The sequence below is a fragment of the Haemaphysalis longicornis genome, unplaced genomic scaffold, assembly GCF_048455015.1.
Source record: "Haemaphysalis longicornis isolate Haplotype H1 unplaced genomic scaffold, Haemaphysalis longicornis Haplotype H1 scaffold_9, whole genome shotgun sequence".
NCBI lineage: Eukaryota > Metazoa > Arthropoda > Arachnida > Ixodida > Ixodidae > Haemaphysalis > Haemaphysalis longicornis.
In genome coordinates, this window is record NW_027526460.1 from 8905007 (window position 1) to 8925317 (window position 20311).

The following is a 20311-nucleotide window of genomic DNA, read 5'->3' on the forward strand; positions in this document are numbered from 1 at the left end:
AAATCTGTCACCCCCCCCCCCCCCCCGAAAAAAAAAAAAAAAAGATGCATTCGTTATCGGTAACTTTCCTGGGTAACAGCCATCAAATACTGACGGGAGATGGCCCGCGGGGGGCACGTGCTACAACCTACTTCACAAATCGTTTATTGCCAGACGACTTCCCGTATTTTGCGTCCAAGACCGAGTTGGCCTTTGCGTGCGTGTTGCGTTTTCGGCCGCAAGAGAATCCGCGCAGTGCACCGATCCCGTCACCGCGTCGCCCAGATCGCGCGTGACGTCAGTCAGCAGTTGCTCGTGGATTTGCTCGTAAGGCGGCTGTTTGGGTGACGTAGTAAACGTGAAGAATCGGAAGCGGATTTGAGATACGGGTTGTCGGGGTGGGAGTGCGTGTCCGTGGTGTCACCGCCCGTGTTCGTGTTGGTCGAAGTGGTCAAAGGCGCCTGGTATTCTTTGGTCAGCCACCGGCGGCCCCTTCTTTACCTGCTTGCGCGCGCGGACGTTGGCAGGACAATGAACGTCTACGTTCTCCTGAGCCTATCCATTGTCTTCGTGACAACAATCGTCGAGAGCGGTATGTGGATGTTTTTCCATTGGTTGGAAGCATGTTTAAGAAGTCTCCAATTGACGGTTGGCCGTTGAAGCGCTTCAGTTTGGTAGCAAGTGCCGAAACGCTTTCAGTGAACGCGTGCGGAATGACGATTGCAATCGCTTGGTTTGAACGCTTCGCGCTAGCCACTGATTCACATTGTTCAGGCGTTGAGTTTTTTCTTGCTTCTGATCTGGGCATAGTCACGAGAAATCGACCAGAAACTGTTCGGGCTAAGACGTATTTCTTGAAACCGGACCCACCAGACACAACAGCTAGGCCTTGCACCGAAGCGAAATTATCGTAGGGTGGGCTGTCCGCGCGAGAAAGGCGCGTAAACACGTCCCTTCACGATTCTGACCGTGTTGAACGTAAGTTGGTTTGCCTGTCGAAGGCGCGAAAGAGTTAATCGAACGGGCCATTTCGCCATCCGCTCTCGTCCGCCCAGTGGTTCGGCACACCACGCTTTAAATTTATCTTTTTGCCATTTCTATCGTATCCGGTTGCCGTTTGACTGTCCGGCTACGCACGCATAACCTTGAAGGCGAAATTTCGTGACGCACTATTTCTGCTATGAAGATTGTGGTAAATTTCACGGTGCACCACTTTCAATATGTCGACGTTGCTTTAATTCATGTGGAAGTTGGTTTGAATTTCAGCCACTCTTGTTAGCGCCCGATCTAACTGATGTTGTTGCCACGCTCAGCTTGCATTTTTAAGGCGGTTAACATTGGGAGACAAGGTTTGTGTAATAAAAGCGGGAATCGAAATTTTCGTAATTATAGTAAACTTTCTAGAGATTAAAATACTTCCTGTGAGCATGCTTGATATATGCAGTAGTATTGACACTTTTTTTAGGGGCTAAACTAGATGTTTACACTGTGTGTACATAGGTGACACTTGACTAGAGCAGACAGGGATGTCATTGACCTTGAGTACACCTTACGCACAGAATTTTGATAGTGCATGATTTAGCGTGAGTTTTAAGAGGGCAAGACCGTACTAATTCTACAAATAACCAACTTGGCTTCTGAAGCACAACTTGCACACAAAATTCGAAGGCGGTGCGAGTTATATTTTGACACAGGATGGTACAAAGAGAGTTGTGTGAAAACGTAGCCTGTTCTCCCTGAGGTGTGCAATAGTACACATTTGTGTGGATCGGTTCAAATGTACCTGATAGTGTTATTGTACTTGCACACTCTATTCTTTGCTCCCAGCTCTCGCCACGACATGCACGCGAGAGGTGTTCGACATAACCCAGTACTTCACTTGCCCTGGGACCCTGGACAGGCCCTCGGAGCGATACTGCTGCGGCACCAAGAAGTTCCGCTACTGCTGCGATCTAAACAACTACTCGGATGCCATGTGAGTGTCCCTCTGCAAGGTTCTTGACTGGCCTTCTTGAGTGCCCCACTTGTCGTCCACAGTGACTGTCTTGCACTGACTGCAGATATTCAGTGTACCCTCACTTCCACGTCTCATTTACTCTCGGAATGCGTTGTTTAAAGGGACAGACAACTGCTTTTTGTCGAGTATATTTTCTTTATCCCAAATGAATGGGCATTGGTTAAAACACCTAACCTGAAATGGTTTTTCTGATAGCACCCTAAAACTTTTGAAATGGGAATTTTTAGATTTACCAGCCATACGTAGCCCGCCAAAAGGAATGTTGGCAACCATGAGGCTCAGACAGCGGCAACATACTTCTAACTGCGCATGAGATTAAACCAGCATTTAGAAACTTGTCCCTGGCTAAAACAACAAGCACACGCTTTCCTATTCCTTTATGTGGTTGTGGAATTGCGAGTAGAAACCAACGGAGCTGTTTGGACACATACTTAGTGTCACGTTTGGACACTACACTACCTTTCAGACTGCCGAAATTTTTGTGCTAAATTAAAGTGATTTCCACCTGTTCATTCAGAAATTCCTTGTGGTTACCCCAGTATATAATAAAATGCTGGCTTTCATATGAGCCAGAGGACATGCACTCCACAAAAATTAGTTGTCTGTCCATTTTAAGCTGCTCTAACTGGCTGTGAGTGCTGAAACAGGGACACTAATGTCACCATCAAATGGTGTGGTGGGTGTGCTCAAAGGCTAGCTGCCTGCAACTCGGCGCATGTGCCTTTTGCGCGGCTGATTGACTTGCCAAGTGCTGTGAGAGCTGAAAAATCAACTTTTTATTCCACGACCGGGTGCTGTTGGATCCAGTCTTGGGCAGTAACTAGTTACTAGTAACGCGTTACCGGTAACTAGTTACTTTTTTCGGTAACTTGTAACTGTAACTAGTTACTTTTGGGTTAGAGGAACTTGTAACTGTAACACTGTTACTTTTTTGTGGTGTAACTGTAACGAGAAATACCGTTACAGTTACTTTATTTCTGTAAAAAAATTATCCGACAGCAACACTCATTAACGGCCGATGTACGTCAAACCCGTTTATAGCGAATTGCAATATGCACCGCGATTAGTTCGATATATCCAGTAGTTCGATATAGCCGAACCAGCCTCTAACGAACTTATTGTAACAAGTTCGCAATCCGCGGGAGCCCCCCCCCACCTCCCTCTCTGTCCTTCCCCAACTCCATCATCCCCGAATGCAGAAACGAACACAGTAAAGTAGCCATTACCATGCCAAAAATAATCCATAATAAAATAATCCAAGTAATAAAGCTACTTTCCGTCTGAACTGCTTACTTTGCAAAGAAAAAAGCGGTGATTTTTGTTTTCACTTTCGCTTTGGTGGCTTCAAATAGCATAGCATTCTCTACACGAAACATTGTTTGCACCAGTTCGAGTCCGCGTCCTCCAAAATCGAAGAAGCATTGGCGGAGCACATGGACTGCCGAAAGCGCTTCATTATAAGCGTCGGACGGCTTTCATTCGCGACGTCATCGGGAACATTGGTGAGCTTTTGCCACAGTTCTGCTGTCTTGGTCCGGACTCGTTGACTGGGCGGGTTCCGTCATGAGTCCCGCGCGTCGGAAACAGTTACGGAAAGTGTCGGGCATCACGTCGCTACGTGCGAGGCGCAATGTCTCAGCCGCAACTCTTGCTCCGTGGTCGCGGCCAATCCACACCTCAATCGCCGCTCCGAGACCATGCATTTCGGCGGCCATTCTAGGCACGCAGAGTTCGATATGTCGGGTGTGAACTTCGTTAAAAGGAATATGTTTCCCGTGTATTTCCGTAGCTGAATTATTTTTGTTCGATATGTAGCATAATTCGCTCTAGTTGGGTTCGTTATAGCCGGGTTTGACTACAGTTTGCGCGTTTTACTTTTCGGCCTTTCTGCCGCAGAACCTTCGTCTACTTCATCTATGCCAGCTCACTCCCTTCGCATGGGTGAAAAACATCTGGACTAGAAATGTTTAGCCGTGCACGTGTGCGTGGTGCCTCACGCGGTCTACTAAGGGCTCGAAGTCTAAGCTGCAGTATTTTCCTCAGCAGCGCGACATCGCTCTCACCCAGTCCACAGATAACGCTGCGACACGCGTCTAAGCGCACGTGGATGCATGTTGACGCGCCAGAGCCTATAGGCCGACGCGCGGCTGCTCCATTTTTGCCACATCTGGGGCGAAGTAAAAGTGTTTGACACAAAGGCGAACAGGAAAACAAACACCCACCAACGCCGAACAACGGCCTGAAACCTTTGCACTTTCGCGGAAGCCTGGAAAACTCCAGTCAGGGCGTCGCTTTCTCATTAGCGACAAGCAGCCCCGTTTGTGGGGTCATAAAACGCCGCGGGGAGTCTCTCGGCGGCCTCGCGCTCGTCCAGCTCTGTGCGCACTGTAGAGTGTTCGATTCACAAGTCGCCGTTGCTTGCGACCATTGTGCTCTTTAGAGACGCCTGACCGTATTTGGGGCCACGCGTTTGGGACGCCCTGGTCTAGAGGCTTCGTCGAGCTGTCAACAGTGCTCGAACGAGGTCTAGGAAGCAATAAATTTCACGCCCCTCCACACATACGACAACCCCAACGATGGTGGCCCCCGAGTGCCCTCACACCAGCCAGCATCTTGGCCAGCAGACGTCTGAACACACTGCCACTACACGAAGAAATGTTCTTGGAAAGCCTTGCGACTTCGTTTCGAGGGCTGTGGCCGAAACGTAAACAGTAGCTACATCTGTTTCTGAATGTTGGGTGCAAGGAAAACTTGGGCGAGCTTCGTTGGGCCTACGCCTCAAAGCAAACGAAGGGAGGGGTTCCTGGGATCAGCGAAGTGATTGCTGTGGAAGGCTGGGATTGTGAGAGCAGTGTTTCCCGGTCGAGACGGCGAAATCCGTCTTTGTAAGGACAGGGGGGAGGAGAGAGAGGGGCGAAACAGGGGCGTTCATTTCAGTGTCTATTCCCTTTGGAAATATCTTGTCTCATTCCGGGGATGGAGGTGGCGGGGGGTTGGGACGGGAGAACAACTCCGAGGGCCCACAAACAAACGTCGCTTCGGCAATGGCTCAAATTGGTCTCCGTCTCCGACCACAAGCACGAAATAAAAAGTTAACGAAGCACATTTTTTGAGTATCTTTCAAAAACACCTCGGCAACCGATGTACTCCCACGTCCGTCTCCCCATTCCCCCAAGGGCCTTCCGTCGATCCGCCACCTTCGCCCCCTTTTTCCGATACTCTCTCACTACGCGGGGCGGACAAGCGACGGCATTGTAGGCGGAAAAAAAAAAATGAAGTTGACATTGAAAGATTGTTTTAGCTGTGTTGTCATCCAGCTCGGTGTAGTTAAGTTCGGCCTCTCTGATTCCAATTTTGAGAAACAACTAATTCTGCGCTACAATGATGTTTGCAAATAAATTTCTTACAGCGAGAGTGCAGCAACAAAAAAAACAAAGTTCCTTGTGATGGATAGCAACACTTCCGTAATAAAAAAAAAAGGAGGCGTACACAACGATTGCTGGTTTGGGCATGAGAGTGCATCATTTTAGGTTCCCCTCATGCAGGCTTTACTACGTGTAATTTTTACTACCTGCATGCCTTCGTACGTTTCTAATAAATACCTATGCCGAATCTTTTCAGTAACGGAAAAATAACGACGTTACTTTTTTGCAGTAACTGTAACTGTAACTAGTTACTTTAGAAAAATTCGTAACTGTAACTCTAACAAAGTTACTTTTTTGGGTTAGGTAACTGTAACTGTAACACTGTTACTTTTTTTCGGTAACGTGCCCATGACTGGTTGGATCCGATCTTGGTTGCACCTGGACTGCGAGCAACACACGCCTTGTCTAGTTGGCCTCTGTCAGCTAATGAATTTTTTGTAAAGAGCAGTCTGGAAATGCAGATTTTTTTTAAAATGCCTGATGAAACGCTTGTCTAGGGAATTGAAAAACACTACATTTATCAATAGGTTGTGAAAATGATGCGAGAAGGATGATGGCTTTACAGGACTGCTTCTCAAGGTGGTCACAATTGCCTTGTGAAACACTGTAGCTGCTTGCTTTCCTACAGCCAATACACTATGTTAGAAATTTGAAGGTCGCTATATAAATACGCCTACGTTGAAGGGCAGGAAGTGGCTTTTATCACATTTGGTGTCTAAATTGAATATATTGTTAAATTCATGAATTCAGCGAACTAACTGCAGGGTGTTGAGTGGAAATCAAGGCGTAAAATAAATTTGCTTACGTAAAACGGCTGAAGTGCAAAAAAAAAGAAAAACTGCATCTGCTATATTTGGCTAAAAATGGCCACCCAGCAATAGTTAGAGTACAGTAATCCCTCGTTATAACGAACTTGCTTTGCTCGAAATATCGCTTTATTCGAAATCTTCTGGTCCCAATCCAAACACATGCATTTTATGCCGCATTGCTCGGAAGTGCACGAAGAGCTTGACCCGCTTAGAGCGAAGTGGCGAGCAGAGGCGTCGCCGAGCAGCGACAACTCATCGCGAGTCAGGCTATCAACATGGCGGGTCAACGAGAGCTGGTGTTTTCCCGGCGATTCGATTTACTCGAGCTGGTCATGCTCGATTCGCCCCATCCGACTTTAGAAAAACGGTCCAAATTCATGTTAAGGCCATTGAATTTTGTTTCTGGACATTAGTCATGCTCGGACGAGATGGTGCGCGAACACCGACACTTCATAGAATCCATAGAATCAGCAGTGTCGGCAGGGCGCCAAAGAACTCTTGTGTCGCAAACTTAACTGCTGTACAGCTCGAGGAAAAAATGCCCAGTCATCTTGCAAAGCCCCTAGTGTAAAACCGGCTGGTTTTCATGATTGCGCTGTGCACCCACAATGAGTGGATAGTCGTTTTTTGGCTCAACAAATACAACCTCAAACTCGAGCCACTGTGTTTGCGGTGCTTTCCAGCGCGGAACTCTCGTAACGTTCCGTGATGCCCGCACGCCCCCTATAAAAGTGGCCACTGCCACTGCCACTTTTATGTGTGGCGACCGCAGCGTCATGCAGTGCTTTGTCAAATTAGAGCAGCGGTTGCTCGCGCCCAGCAAAGCTTGAAACAACCAAAGCTTGCTGCCTTTTTTGCACCTTAATAAAGTTTTGCTTCACGGAATACCTTGTGTTTTGATTCCTCACAGCTGTGGCGCAATTAAAGCTCAAAGGCTTTAGCTTTTCTCGAGTTGGCGCTTATATTGAAACCCTGCTTATAATGAAATTTTTGGCCGTCCCTCTGACTTCGTTATAACGAGGGATTACTGTACAAAGTTGTTCAGACGAACCTCAGTGAGCTGCTGCAACCTTGTGAAGACGGGACTTCGACCATGTGGGTCGTCACTTCCATCGTAGTGTTGTTGAAGCACTCTTGCGGTGTTACGCACCAACTTTTCTATGAACTGCGCCATACCCGGTATTGTGCATTATACTCATGTAGAAGCCATGCTTTTCTTTGTGGGATTTAATCGCATTTACGCGGGGTGGAGCTCTTGCAGAGATAAACAGTGCACAGGTGAAAAAACGATTGCAGGGTCATTAGGGCTTGAGGGAACCTCATTTGTTGCCGCCCTATATGCAAACACTTTTTCTTGGTCCCCCTTGCTGCGACTAACTTCGAAAGTTAGCCCATTCATAGCATTGCTCAAAAAGTGTAAACGTGGAAAGAAAAGTGCATGGAAGATGGTTGTCCCGTGGCATTGATTATGTTAACCATTCCCCTGCTTGCCTCTTTCTTAGCAGGCTCACATTGCTAATTATCTGCTGGTCTTTGCGAAGGCAGGCTGTTATGGCAGCATAGCTTTTGTTCATTATCGATTTACCAAGGCAAACCGGACCGATGCCAGGACTGATGAAAGAGGCGGAACTCAAAATGATAGATGTGTTTGTTTGCAAGGCATGAAAATTAGATACAAACACAAGCGATCAGCCTGGTATCGTGACCCACCCAGGTTCCCTGGGTTTCCCAGGCCCTCTCCCAAACAGTTTGTGCAATGATGGTCACCCGTAGCTGTCGTCCAAGCTGTGCCACACTGTCCATGTACGCGGAGCAAGGCGTGTCAATTCGGCCGGCAACAACACAACGAGGCTGGTGTCAAGCACTGAACACAATGATCCCTCATTCGACGGGAAGGAAGGAAGGAATAGTACAGGAAAGGCAGGGAGGTTAACCAGAATACTGTCCGGTTGGCTACCCTACTCAGGGGGGAGGGGATACGGGAAATGAAAGGGAAAGAAAGGACAGCGGTACATGTTAAAGGAGAAAATGACAGAAAGAAAAGTAGAAAAAACACAAGGCGTGACCAGGCAACTATAAAGGCGGTACAAACAACGCACACAACCAGAAAATGCACAAAACTAATACGGTCCACTGATAAAATGGGCGAACTAAGGGCACTGCACTATAGTAATGCCCCTACAATCGTTCAGACAGGCCCGTGTCCTTCAAAAAGAGCAGTAGGGCTTTTATAGCCTTTTCGGCCTGTGTCGGACAGCGCCTATGGCACAAAATTGTCTGCGCCGTAAAGGGGAGGTCGTCGAGTCGGCGAAGTGTAGGCTTAAAAGGAGAAGGGGGCGCACGGTTCCGTTGCGCATGGGGAGTGCCTTCCAAGGATCTTTTATTTAAAACGGTTTTGCCGTAATTGTATGACCCCCTCCCCCCCTCCCCCCCCCCCCCCCCCCCCCCAATCATCTGCACCAGCGTCCCCATGGGTAGCAGAGGTAGGCTGAAGTGCCTTCGTCAGTCAGCTGTGCAGTGGTGGTCAGTGACAAACATAAAAATGGCTTGTGCGTAGCAGCGTCCATCTTAAAAAGGCCTGTCTGCCAGGTGTTGGACACTTTTTGGGGGCATTTTTCTTTGTGTTTTGGAGTCTTGAGTTGGATTGCGTGGTCAGTACAAATTCATGTACAGTATTCAAATGATCTGCAAAGGCACTGAGCTGCACCATAGGGTGCCTATTGTAAGTTCACGGCCCTCTGCCGAGGAACTCTGAAGTGGGGTTTGTAATAGAGGGAAACTGACAGTTTGTAACAGTTCTTTAAATGCATTGTCCACATCTTTGCGTTTGGTCGGGCCCAAACTAGCTTATTCTCATTTACGTTTGCAAACTGGGTTGAAAAACTACTCAGCAGCTTCATTCCTTGAGACCTTGCAAGCATCATGGAGGCGATGCTTTTCTTCACTAAGGAACGTAAACTGTTCTACAGGAGTTGGCCTGGTTAATTGCGAGATTGGTTGCAGACAATTCAAATTGTTTTGCTTAGTTTTGAGTTCAGTCTCGGTAGATGGTCTGAAGTTGGGGGTGGACACATCAGTTAGTGGTGAATAACCAAGACCGCCGCACTTCGCATTGGTGCAAGAGAAAAGGGGCTCTGCCGACGCTGGGAAAGGGCGATGGCGCAGTGAGAAGGATGTGCCAAATGTGATGAAGGTGGCCGAGAGGCGTTGACCTGCAACGAAGCGCAAAACTGTTCCAGAAGAGGTCCAAAAACAGGAGTTAATGCTGCGTCTGATGCACACACGCTAAAGACTGCAAGCAAGATCAACTTGCGCCACCTTTGCCAGGGCAAAAAGCCTAATTTTATCGCACAAGCACAGATCGCGTTAAGTGTGCGGGCTGTCACTTGCCATGTGTGAATTGAGGAATGTAAATGTCAGGTGGCGCCCTCATACTCCAAAAGCAGTCAGGGCGGTTGCTAAGCTAACCTCAGTAGTGCCGTAAAACTGCTTTGCTGGTGTTGGAGCATATGTCGTTGGGAACTTGCTAGGTTAACAGGCTCAGTGAATTCGTGTCAGCATGTGTGCAGGTGGCGATCCCTTATCTTGCATATATTTAGTGCATCAGAAGCTGCTCCCTGTATCTGAGGACACACATTTCTAACTTATCAGAAGTTCCCCATGCCGGAAAGCACATGCCTCTTTGCTGTTTGTTTGTGGACTATCTTATCTCCAGCGTTGTCTGTATCGTCGTTTTTTTCTGCCAGTAGAGTTGACTTTTGCCTATTTGATGATCTACTTCCCCTAGTCACTGCTATGTTGTATGTCCCCCTCATTAAGACGTCTGCCTTTTCCCACATCTTTTTTTTTTCTCCCTTCTGTTCCTGTGATGCATTCCGGGGCTCAAGCTACAAGCACGGCTTCAAAAATAAGCACGGAAACAAGTTGCTTAGTGGGGTTTCTCCCAGGCGGATTATCAGGTGATAGCCGCACCTGCTGTGCTCGCACCTTCCTCGGTGCAGGCCAGTGCACTCTTCCCCCGTCCTCGCCTCTGTTGTGGCAGTTGCGAAGGGAGCTTGCTCAACGCCATGGCATTATTTTCGCTGTCCTGGCCTGTTGCTGTTTGGTGTGCGTGCGCACATTTGTGTGCCTGCCTGGGCAAACCCGCCGCAGTTCTTGCAGCGTGCTTGTGGGATTATGAAGATGGGCTCAGTGGTGCTGAACGATGCATTGGCATAACGGTCTTCGAATCGTTAAAACTGAGTTCACTGAGTTTAAACCCTTCTGGCTAGTGTGAAACTTTTTTTATGTATTGAAAAACTTTAAAAATTTGTGGGGTATTTTGTGTTGTGAACTGCAGCTCATACATACCGATGCAGGTAGGTAATGCTATGGTATTTTCAATTCTTTACTAATTGAAGATCTAAGCCATGCCACGGTTGCAAAAATGTTGCAACCTCTGAGCACATGGTCATGGGTTCGATACCAGGCCTCGGTGGCTGTTTTTCTGATGGATGTGAAAAACAGAAACACCTGCGAGTGCAACATTTTAGCACACACTACAGATCCAGGGTTGGCCAAAGTTAGTCTAGCCTCAACTTCGGTGCACATCGTAGTCCAGGTGCAGCTTCAGTGCGGAAAGCCACTGCGTCTTGACTTGCAGGTCTAAGAGTCCAGCCAAGAACTGCTGCACAGTGTTCACACCTAGGAGATGCTGCTTGCCACTTCCCATGCTGCATCTGCATGCAGAATGGAATGTTGTGCTGTTCCTTTCATTTTGCAAGTTTCCAGTGTGTTGATGCCAGTTGGCACTCTCATAGCTGGAAACAAGTTGAAGCCAGATGCCATCTTTATGCCTGCTTTTGTCTCATGTCTGAGCTTATTTCCCCTCTTAAAGGGACACTGAAGGCAACCAGCAAGTTGGTTTCAAACGAAAGTCTCACCTTGGCAGCCATTGTAGCGTTCACTTAGTGCCGAAAGATACCTTAAAGGGACCCAGAAAAGCCTTTTGTAAAAGTTACAAAAGGCCTTTATTGTCACGTAGTACCAATATAGCGATGCAATGCCATTGGAATTATTGATCTACATTCAGTATTAGCTGCGCCAGAAGCAATTAAGTGCACCTCTCCCCACTTGCCGATCGATTCCTCCTCCCTCTCTGCTTCTTTCAAAGCAGCTGGAAACACTGGGAATAGCCACGTGACATTGCGACACTCGACTCCCATTCTCTGCTAGCTACATTCCTGCGCCTAGGCACGTGTCAATCGCTGCAGATTCGCCTTTGCCTCGGGATCTCGGAGGAAGGAGGAAGAGCAGCCGAAAGTCAATGGCAGTGACGTTGCAGGCGGCTGATGATCGGGCGAATCAGGGGGGCGCCTCACCGTTGCGTCAGCCACGATCGGCTCGCTGCAGCGGCGTGCTCATCGGCTGAGAAAGGCGATCTTCAAAAATTGTTTACAAATTATCCGTACAACGTATGGGGCTCACACTTGGCTCAAAAATTCCCCGTTATGTGTTCTACCACCTGAATGCATTTGATTGCCACCTTCACAAAGCTTTTCTGGGTCCCTTTAATTGCTGAGAAATCACTAATCAGATTCTGATCAAATGTGACACAAACAGCGACTGCAGCTGCTTTTTGTGTCAAGATAAACTGGAAGCAAGCGAGGCACCGGTGGTGTATTGTGGTATAGAAACAACCGAATACATTGCTACCCGCCGCGGTGGCTCAGTGGCTAAGGTGTTGTGTTACTGAGCACAAGGATGTGGGTTCGATTAATGGCCGCGGCGGCTGCTTTTTAGATTGAGGCGAAAAGCAAAAATGCCTGTGTGTTCAAGATTTCGGCGCACATTAAAGATCCCTGTACGAAAATAGGTGCTGACGGCTACTAGCCGCACACACACAAGTGACTGGAGCAGTGCTAGCTGAATGAACGACCCCCACCTTTATTGGTCACAACAATATATAGCAAGAATGGCTTGTAGCGCCCTCTACAATCCCAAGGTGGTCAAAATTAATCCGGAGCCCTCCACTATGGCGCGCCTCATCACCTATGAAGTGTCGCCCCGTTAAACCCCATAATCAATCTATGAAAACTGAATACAACGCTACCACGTACTGCTTTCCCGAACTCCCATGTCATTTGCAGCTCCAGACCACTAAGCAAAATGTTCTTTCATGGGACCCGGGATCAGTGTTGAGCCTTTGTTGAGGAAAAACATGTCCTTTTGAGGCCTCACAATTGTTAGCGTAGCTTGAGCACTTCTTTGAAAAGCAGTACCACTGCTCCAAGTGTGGTTAAGTAACGCCATCCAGCGGCAGCCAGGAAAGACATTGCTCATGCTAGATATTTTAACCACTTCCAGTGCAAGTTGCGCAGTATTGCCGGTGGCGGCGGCACCTGTGTTCACTTTTTTTGCTATTTCCTACCCTGTTAAAAAAAAACTACGCATAACCGTGGTAGATTTATTCTCGGAGAGTTAATCCATCGATCTAGAACAACTTGTATTTTGACTTCAGGGTCCCTTTAAGTACAGCAGTGATGCATGAGCATGCCTGTCAAGTAGAAATTGATGTATGTTTGTGGGTTTTTCAACCTTTATGCATGCTTCGTACGTTTGCTTTTCCCCCTGTGTTACGCAATTAGCAACAGATTGCTGTGAGGGAGAGCTGATATTTATTTCTATTTAAATGTTGCCTGCATCTGTTACCCAGGCTTACAAATGGGGATGACTGCCCCTTTAATCATGTCCAGTAGATTGTAGCCTGCCTAATTATGATTATGCTGTGAATTGTCCAACATTTTAATCTACATACTGCCTTACAACACCACTTAGGGATAGATGTAGGTTCAGTAACAAGTTTTCGTGTTGGTACAGTAAACTAATAGAAGCAAGGTGGGGTGGCCGGTCAAGTGGATCGTGCATGACAGTGTGGTTTCCAGTGGTTGGTATGGCGAGTTGAAGAAGGCTGGCTGAGGGGACGCATAAAAAGTTTGGAAATGGGGAATGAATTTGGCTGATGCAACGTAGAGTCGGTGTGAAGCTATTGGGAGAGGATTCCGCTGTGCGCTGACAGTGGCGCGATCACTTGAGGCTGCTGTGTGAAAGGGGCATGTTCTTCTGCTCATTCTTTAAATCTTTGTTCTTTGTGGTTTTTATGGTAGCTTTTCTTCTCTTGTGTAAACTGAGATGCTACAGCCCTTTTTATGATCTTCGATTTGGGGCTGAATTGCATGCAACATCACATATCTCATAAATTAACCATTCCATTATTCCAGAAGTGGCATCTCCTGATTTAGTGACTTATTTCTATGTTTGAATGATCCTGGTTACGCTTCACCGTGCGAGTTTTATACGCAACCTTGTGTTATTCTCGCAATTTCACTTGGGCTTGTAGTGCTTGGTCAGGGGCGCGGGTTGCAGTTTTTGCGTGGCTCTAAACTGAAACGGTTCCCTCTCCCCTTTGCCTTGCAGTAAGTCCGTTGGGGTGATCATTGGCGTGATCATAGTGATGATCATAGCTGCGGTGGTCATCGTCATCGTGTCCTGCTTCTGCTGTAGCTGCTGCCTTCTTGCCAGGCGAAGACAACAACGGGGGAGAGTCCTTGGTGAGCACCATGGCTTCTTTTGGTATTGGCTAGCCATGGAGTATTAGAGGTAAAAATTAGCAGCAAGGATGCTTAATTATGCGAAACCACTGCTGCTGCAGGCCTTCATTATAGAAACTGTCTTCTGTCACCTTGATGATGTCATTAATGCTTTGTGAGAATTTGGAAAGAAAATGCGAATGCTGAAGCAAGAGTCCAGAAGGCTCACAAAATATAGCACTAAAAGTGAACACACAAGAGTAAGAGAGACAAATTCACTATACGTACAAATGCACTACTCAGTGAGTAGTGCATTTGTTTGTCTACCTTGCTGTGTGTGTTCCGTTTTAGTGCTATATTTTGTGAGCAGCTATGCACCAACTAGCCCAACAGCATACATAGTTAATGGAAGTCCAGAAGGCAGCTGCTTTTTCGGCAGTTTCAAAGTAGCACTAAATCTGATGGCGTTTCTTGGTATGGTGCAGTGCCTACAATTTTTTTGAAAGTGGTGGGGAAAGGTGTGGGTAATGTGGATAGGGACAGGCTTTTAGATGGTGTGGCTTGTCCCCTCTTTTTTGAACTGTCGATTCTGACACCACGTCTCACACTGCACCCCTTAGACAGCATGTGGAGTGCAGACGAAAGATTTTTCGTGGGCCGGCCCTGTAAGCGCTCTCACAAGAGAGAGAGAGAGAGAGAGAGAGAGAGAGAGAGAGAGAGAGAGAGAGAGAGAGAGAGAGAGAGAGAGAGAGAGAGAGAGAGAGAGAGAGAGAGAGAGAGAGAGAGAGAGAGAGAGAGAGAGAGAGAGAGAGAGAGAGAGAGAGAGAGAGAGAGAGAGAGAGAGAGAGAGAGAAGAGTTGTAACGTTGCTCTCACTAGGAGAAGACAGCTGGAGCTGAATGTTTGCTGCATTTGCACTTGGCCTTGCGAACGACTTGCTCACGTGTTGCGGTGTCTCCCCTGGAACAGTGAGTGGGCAGGCAGCCACAGTAGCACCACCGGCAGCGCCCCAGCCAGCCATGATGCAGCCGACAATGGCGCCCTACCCGCAGCAGCCGTACCCGCAGCAGCCACAGCCGGGGGCCTACCCCGTGCAGCCAGCACCCGTCGGGGGCGCCATGCCAGGCTACGGCTACTACGCCTCCCCCTACGGCAATCCGCCCCCGTACACGGACAACGCCATGCCCGTGCAGCAGCCCCCACCACCCATGCAGCAGCCGCCCTACAACCCCGGCTACCCGGCCAAGTGAGGGCCGGCCATCTGACGGCCGGGGTACGGCCAGGGGACTCAAGGGGTGCCCGAGACTGTGGTGGACGGACAGTGATTCTGGGCCGGGAAGGCTGGGTGCACTCGACGGCGGTCGACGCCTGTTATTGCAAGTTGGGACGTGACGTGCCGGGAGTGTTTGGTGTGTGCCGTCTGTCTCGTGTCTCTACCAGGTGCCAACCTGCAGAGCTTTCACTTGACTTTTTTTTTTTTTTTTGACTCCCTTCTGAGTAGATGGACAAAATTGGGGACTGGTAAACCAATGCAGAAATGGGGGAGGGGGGTTAAGAACGATACATTGTGGGAATGCTCTGGAAAAAAATTTTATCCAGTGTAGCTGCATTAGGGACACCTCGTAAACGAACTTATGTCTACCAGAGAGACCTTCAGAAAAATCAATTTGTGGTGTAGGTCCAGTTTTGGAGACAGAAGTGTAGGAGGAGTGCTTCGTAAATCAAAACACGTTGGGCGTGCAAAAAATGTGGAAGATTCCCCCTAAACTGGTGGTTTAATTAGGAAGGCAGCTGAATATGAGGAGGGGGGGAACCCAACAGTGAACATGTCTTGGACTTCATATCCTACCTGTCGCAGACTTCCACACGCAAAACCTGCTTGCACGTCCAGGTTGGTTGTCAAAGTGTCAACATTGCTCATTTTTATTTAGTCTTAGCCTTTGCGACCTCTTTCTTTGTTAACCAGTGGCATTATTTCGTGTACATTATTGTCTGTGCTTGAGCTTTCCCGCACGTGTACATTATTTGTGCTATAGAACGCTTTCAAATTGATTTTGTATCATCTTTTGACGAAGTTTATTGGTGGCCAGCCATTTAACACAAATTTCTGCTTAGTTACTTCATCTGTGGAAGTAGTTGTGGGGCTGACCTGGACAGGCAGTTGCTTAGTGGCTATGGGTTTGCACCTGTGGATATTCCCTGCTGTGCATAGCAATGTCAGAGCAGGAAAAATGAACTGCCGTGATACGAAGACCCGAGTAAATAGGGGAGGGGTGTTGCCGTAATGCTGGCTCATTCTTGAGTGAACAGGAGTGGAATGCCAGATAATTGACAACATCTCGTTGTATGTAGCGGTAAAGCAGAGCAACTCTTTTTTTTTTTTTTTTTTTTTTTTTCTGTGGACCTCTTCTTGTGGACCTCTTCTTGTGGACTTCTGTGGACCTCTTCTTTTCTGTGGAGCTCTTTCTCTTCAGGTCAGTATTTTTATATGCTTCAAGGCATTTAAATTGTTGTGCTCCCCAAGTCCTAGCATAAGAGAGTCCTATCAATATGTATTGCAGAATGCTTTCGTTTTGATTGCCCTGAGTCCTGTTCAATCTGATAGACTGAAGAAAAACCCAGCGTAAACAAAAAACCTTGGCAGTGCGGCGAGTCATCTGCTATGTCGTGGGAATCTCCTTGCAGAACATGGACTGTTAAAATACGTGCTCTCTCAAAAGATACGTTCTCTACTTCACTTTGCGCCTGTGAAAAAAAGACCTGCACAGCAAGTAACAGGCATACATGAAAGTACTTGAAAATGGGAAAAAAGTTGCGCGCATTCTTCTGTGCTCCTCATCAGGTCACACAAACATGTCATCCTCCCTGCATTTGGGAATAGGGGATGTGAGTAGAATGCTTCTGTCATTACTCAGTTACTCTGCTTCGTATCTCTAACTAGATATAAAGCTTTATTTAAATGGAGCTAGCAAATGGGTGAATACAATTCTAGGGAAAAAAACGTGCGGCCCGTGATTAGGGCAATGCTTTGAAGAGTACTGGCTGGTTTTACACCACGTTGTGGGCTTTGCAACAACACACATTGGGTGCTTCACAATGTAAGCGCCGTGTTTTTGTCCTGTTTGAGCCCTTTCGTAAAGTGTACATTGCACTATCCACCTTCAAATTGACATTGCAGGATGCAGCCCCAATGTAATGCTTTGCTTTTGCTTACCAACTTGACCCATACTGTGTAGTGCAGGTGAGGAGCTGTGAAAAAAAAGTTGACATAGTTCAGGGGACCCTGTTGACTGAGACAGAAACGTTGGATAATATGTGATCTGTATTTTGGCATGAAGTGTTTGGACGTGTGATTTTGTGTTCTGACTGATTTTTGCCTCAGTTTGCTACTGTTAACTGTAAACAAGCGTTACGATTCTTATTTTGTGTTGTGGTGATAGCTACATTGTGTACAATCTTTCGTTTGTGCCAGAAAACTGAGGAATACTCTTGGGGAGAACTTATTGCCTTGTGGATGGCTGCTTAAATCAACAGAATATCATTTCCTCCAGGCAGGGCGTGCAGCAAGCATGGGATTGTTTATCGAAATGTGCATCTAGCCTGATGTGTGGCAAACTTGCAAACAACCGTTGCTGCTGCTGCTTGCTGATGCCTTCTGAAGAAGTTCCTTTTTTTTTTTTTTTTTTTGACCGAGAAGTGTGCCGAGTACGTGTGCTTGTAGCTGTACAACATTGTTTCTGTCTGTTTTGTACAATCAGTGGCCAACTTTGCGTCGCATGGTCATGAGCACTACAGCGCCAAGTTCCTAATCTTTGAAATTCGAAAAAGTTCTCGTGAAAGCTGCAGAATTCTTAGCCCTGTCTTAGCGGTTCTACACTGAAGCTGTGTTACTACTGCGACACTATTAGCAAGTGTCAACTATTAATGCTCATTCAGCTCGGCACTTCCAAGCTTTCCCTGTAGTAAACCCAGTTCATTTTATTTTATTTTTTAATGCAGCTTATTTCCGTGTTAACCTGTCAAATCATAGCCAAATCATAGTAGCCCTGGAGTCTAGGCAGCCATTTTTTTTTTTCTCTTGGTGTACCTTGACCTAATTTGACCAGTGGCTGTTGGTTTAGTCTGTGTAAAATTCGGTTAGATAAGTGCTTTGTTTGTGCTATTAGTAGTAATACAGTTCCATACTTTCGTTGGATGCCTATTTCTACTTGTTGCAAGTTCCTTACTTCATAGGCAAGCCTACTATTAGTTTAATAGTTTTGTGCGTGTAAAATGCGTGCCATTTTGATTGTTTGCTGCAGAGGTTGGAAGTGCGTTGCCGGAAAGGCCTTTTGTGGCTAGTGTTGAGTCTCGCCTATTAAGCTGAGAATGTGCTCCCACCGATTGCTTAATAAGCCGCAGGCAATACTTGAAGCCGTGTATAAGGCGATACTAAAGGTTGTAAGGTGATCACGGGCATTTGGTAGTGCTGTTGAATTTGTATGCGGCATTAAAGGTACTACTTATTGGGAATAAATCTGGATACTTGGCGGGAGCAGAATTTTTTTGTGGTTGAAGAAATGGGGCGAGCCATCTCTGTTCCAGCCAAAGTGATAACAACGAGCAGATACATACTGTGGCAATATAAATGGGAGTACCGGAGAGAACCAGCGAGGCTTTACTGGTTCTCAACAAAGCAGAAACACAATTAGCCTGTGAATTGCTAAATAAAAAAGATATCTTAATGGACCTCCGCTCCTGTAGCTGTCAATCCCAAATGTAAGAGGCTTCCTTTCCCTTTGAACTCCCCCTTTGCGAAAGGACGCACGTGTATAACGATGAGTTACTCGGTAATGCTGCCTGCACAAAATTTTTGCTTATTAGTGGTATTTTAACTGTTATGTTGCGTAATTTTTTTAGTAATAAATGTTTTTATTTGTCGTAGAGGTAAACGTACATAAGGGGTCAGCCCAAGCCAAACTGGCTTGTTGGGCCGTACCTGGCAGTCAGCATCAGGACGCTGTAAATTACAGTAGAAAAAAAAAGGAAAAATTCAATGCAGGCTCTTCCTAATCAAATACTGTGTTGACACTGTGCGAAAGAAGCCTCTGCTCCAAGGCTGATACGGTGCAGGAACTGTTTTCAGAAACTGTTGTGCTGTGGGCGTTTGCTTTATTTTCTTGCTGGGGAAAAGCACTGTTCGAGTTATCAGAGTGGCCAGTGTTTTAAAAAATGGACTAACCGAAGTACGAGACTTTACTTAAAAAGTTGGATTCTTTTCCTGGGTGTTCAGTTTTTGTTCCATGAACTACTGCGTGCTGACTACGCAGCTGTTATGAAGTGTCCTGGCTTTGCACTGCACTTCTTATGTGCTTGTCCACTTTCCTCTACCTGTTTGCCTGACGAAATGGGAAAAGATATTTCTCGTGTTAGCTGTTATTTCCATCACTCTTTTTAAAAATCTGTTGCATCGACCAATTATTTGTGGTTGCGTAATGCCAAGGTCTTCAACGCACTCCCTAGTCATTAAGTTCATACTGACAGTAATGAGATGTGTTTTTAGCTTGATTTTTAAGGTTGAATCTCCCTTGCAAATAGAAGTTGCGGAAATGTAAACTGCAGACTTCTCCTAGGAAACTTGTGCTGCAATGTAATGGCTGGTGCACAGATTTTCTTCTTTAGTGGGTTGTCGTTTTGCGGGATGATAAAAAGCAGCAAGACTTGGAAGTACCGTACTGTAACAGGAACAAAGATTAACACATGTGCCATTTGTGCCAGCAGTTAATTATACACACAAAGTAGAGGAGGTTTAGAGTTTACATCAGCCATGTTCACTTTTACCTTTGGCGGTAATCGGTGACTCCCTTCTACCCGTCACTTTCCCAAAGTTTGTGTTCACATTGCCAATTTGTCATGTTTGTGGTTATTGCCCCAATAAACCATATACAACTGTGTATTTGTCTCTTTTGAATGCTTTTATGCCTTCACAAGGGCCTCTGAAAAGAGCACTTGTGCTGTTGGGTGATTAATAAATGTGTCAAATGGATCACATTGGGAGAGGCCTGGATTGGACCAAAAAGTTGCAGGGAAGCAAGAACCTCTAAGCTGTCAGAAAGCCCCTTCTGTGGCACAAGCTGACTTACCAAGGTGCGTAGGACAGCATCTCGGCCAAAGGCACTAATTTGGCAATTTGGAGCGTGCTCTTGTGAGCAAGCGGCAGTTCCTCTTGGTGGGGCAAGCAGATTTGGCTTGAACAACTTCATTAACTGTGGAAACTGCATTTCACTGAATATTTGAGACTTTTATTGAACTTCAGTTACTTTGAACCTTGGTTGTTACCTGTCTTGTCAAAAAATAAATGGTATTTCTATGTGTACCAAGAGACCGTATTTAAGCTTTCAATCTTCGCACTCGGCACTATTTGTATGGATGCTTTTGCCGTGGAACTGAATCGCTGGCAGGATGTCTACCATAAGGCTAGTTTGCTAAGCGACAGCAAGGAGGCACATAAGCTTTCTCTTACTTTTCACTGAGT

At 46.7% G+C, this 20311-nt stretch overlaps 1 protein-coding gene across 2 annotated transcripts; it reads left to right on the forward strand.

Annotated features, from left to right (window-relative positions):
- The first annotated feature begins 291 nt into the window (after positions 1-291).
- Positions 292-19730, forward strand: LOC144152125 (uncharacterized). 2 transcript variants are annotated; one of them, XM_077683336.1, is made up of 5 exons: positions 292-571; positions 1807-1954; positions 10118-10189; positions 13686-13819; positions 14767-19730. In XM_077683336.1, exons 1-5 carry the CDS (start codon positions 511-513, stop codon positions 15045-15047), a joined length of 696 nt encoding a protein of 231 aa, XP_077539462.1. In that variant the 5' UTR covers positions 292-510; the 3' UTR covers positions 15048-19730. The 2 variants fall into 2 exon arrangements, with proteins under 2 accessions (XP_077539462.1, XP_077539463.1); XM_077683337.1 differs by lacking the exon at positions 10118-10189 and having other exon boundaries at positions 299-571.
- The last annotated feature ends 581 nt before the right edge of the window (positions 19731-20311 follow it).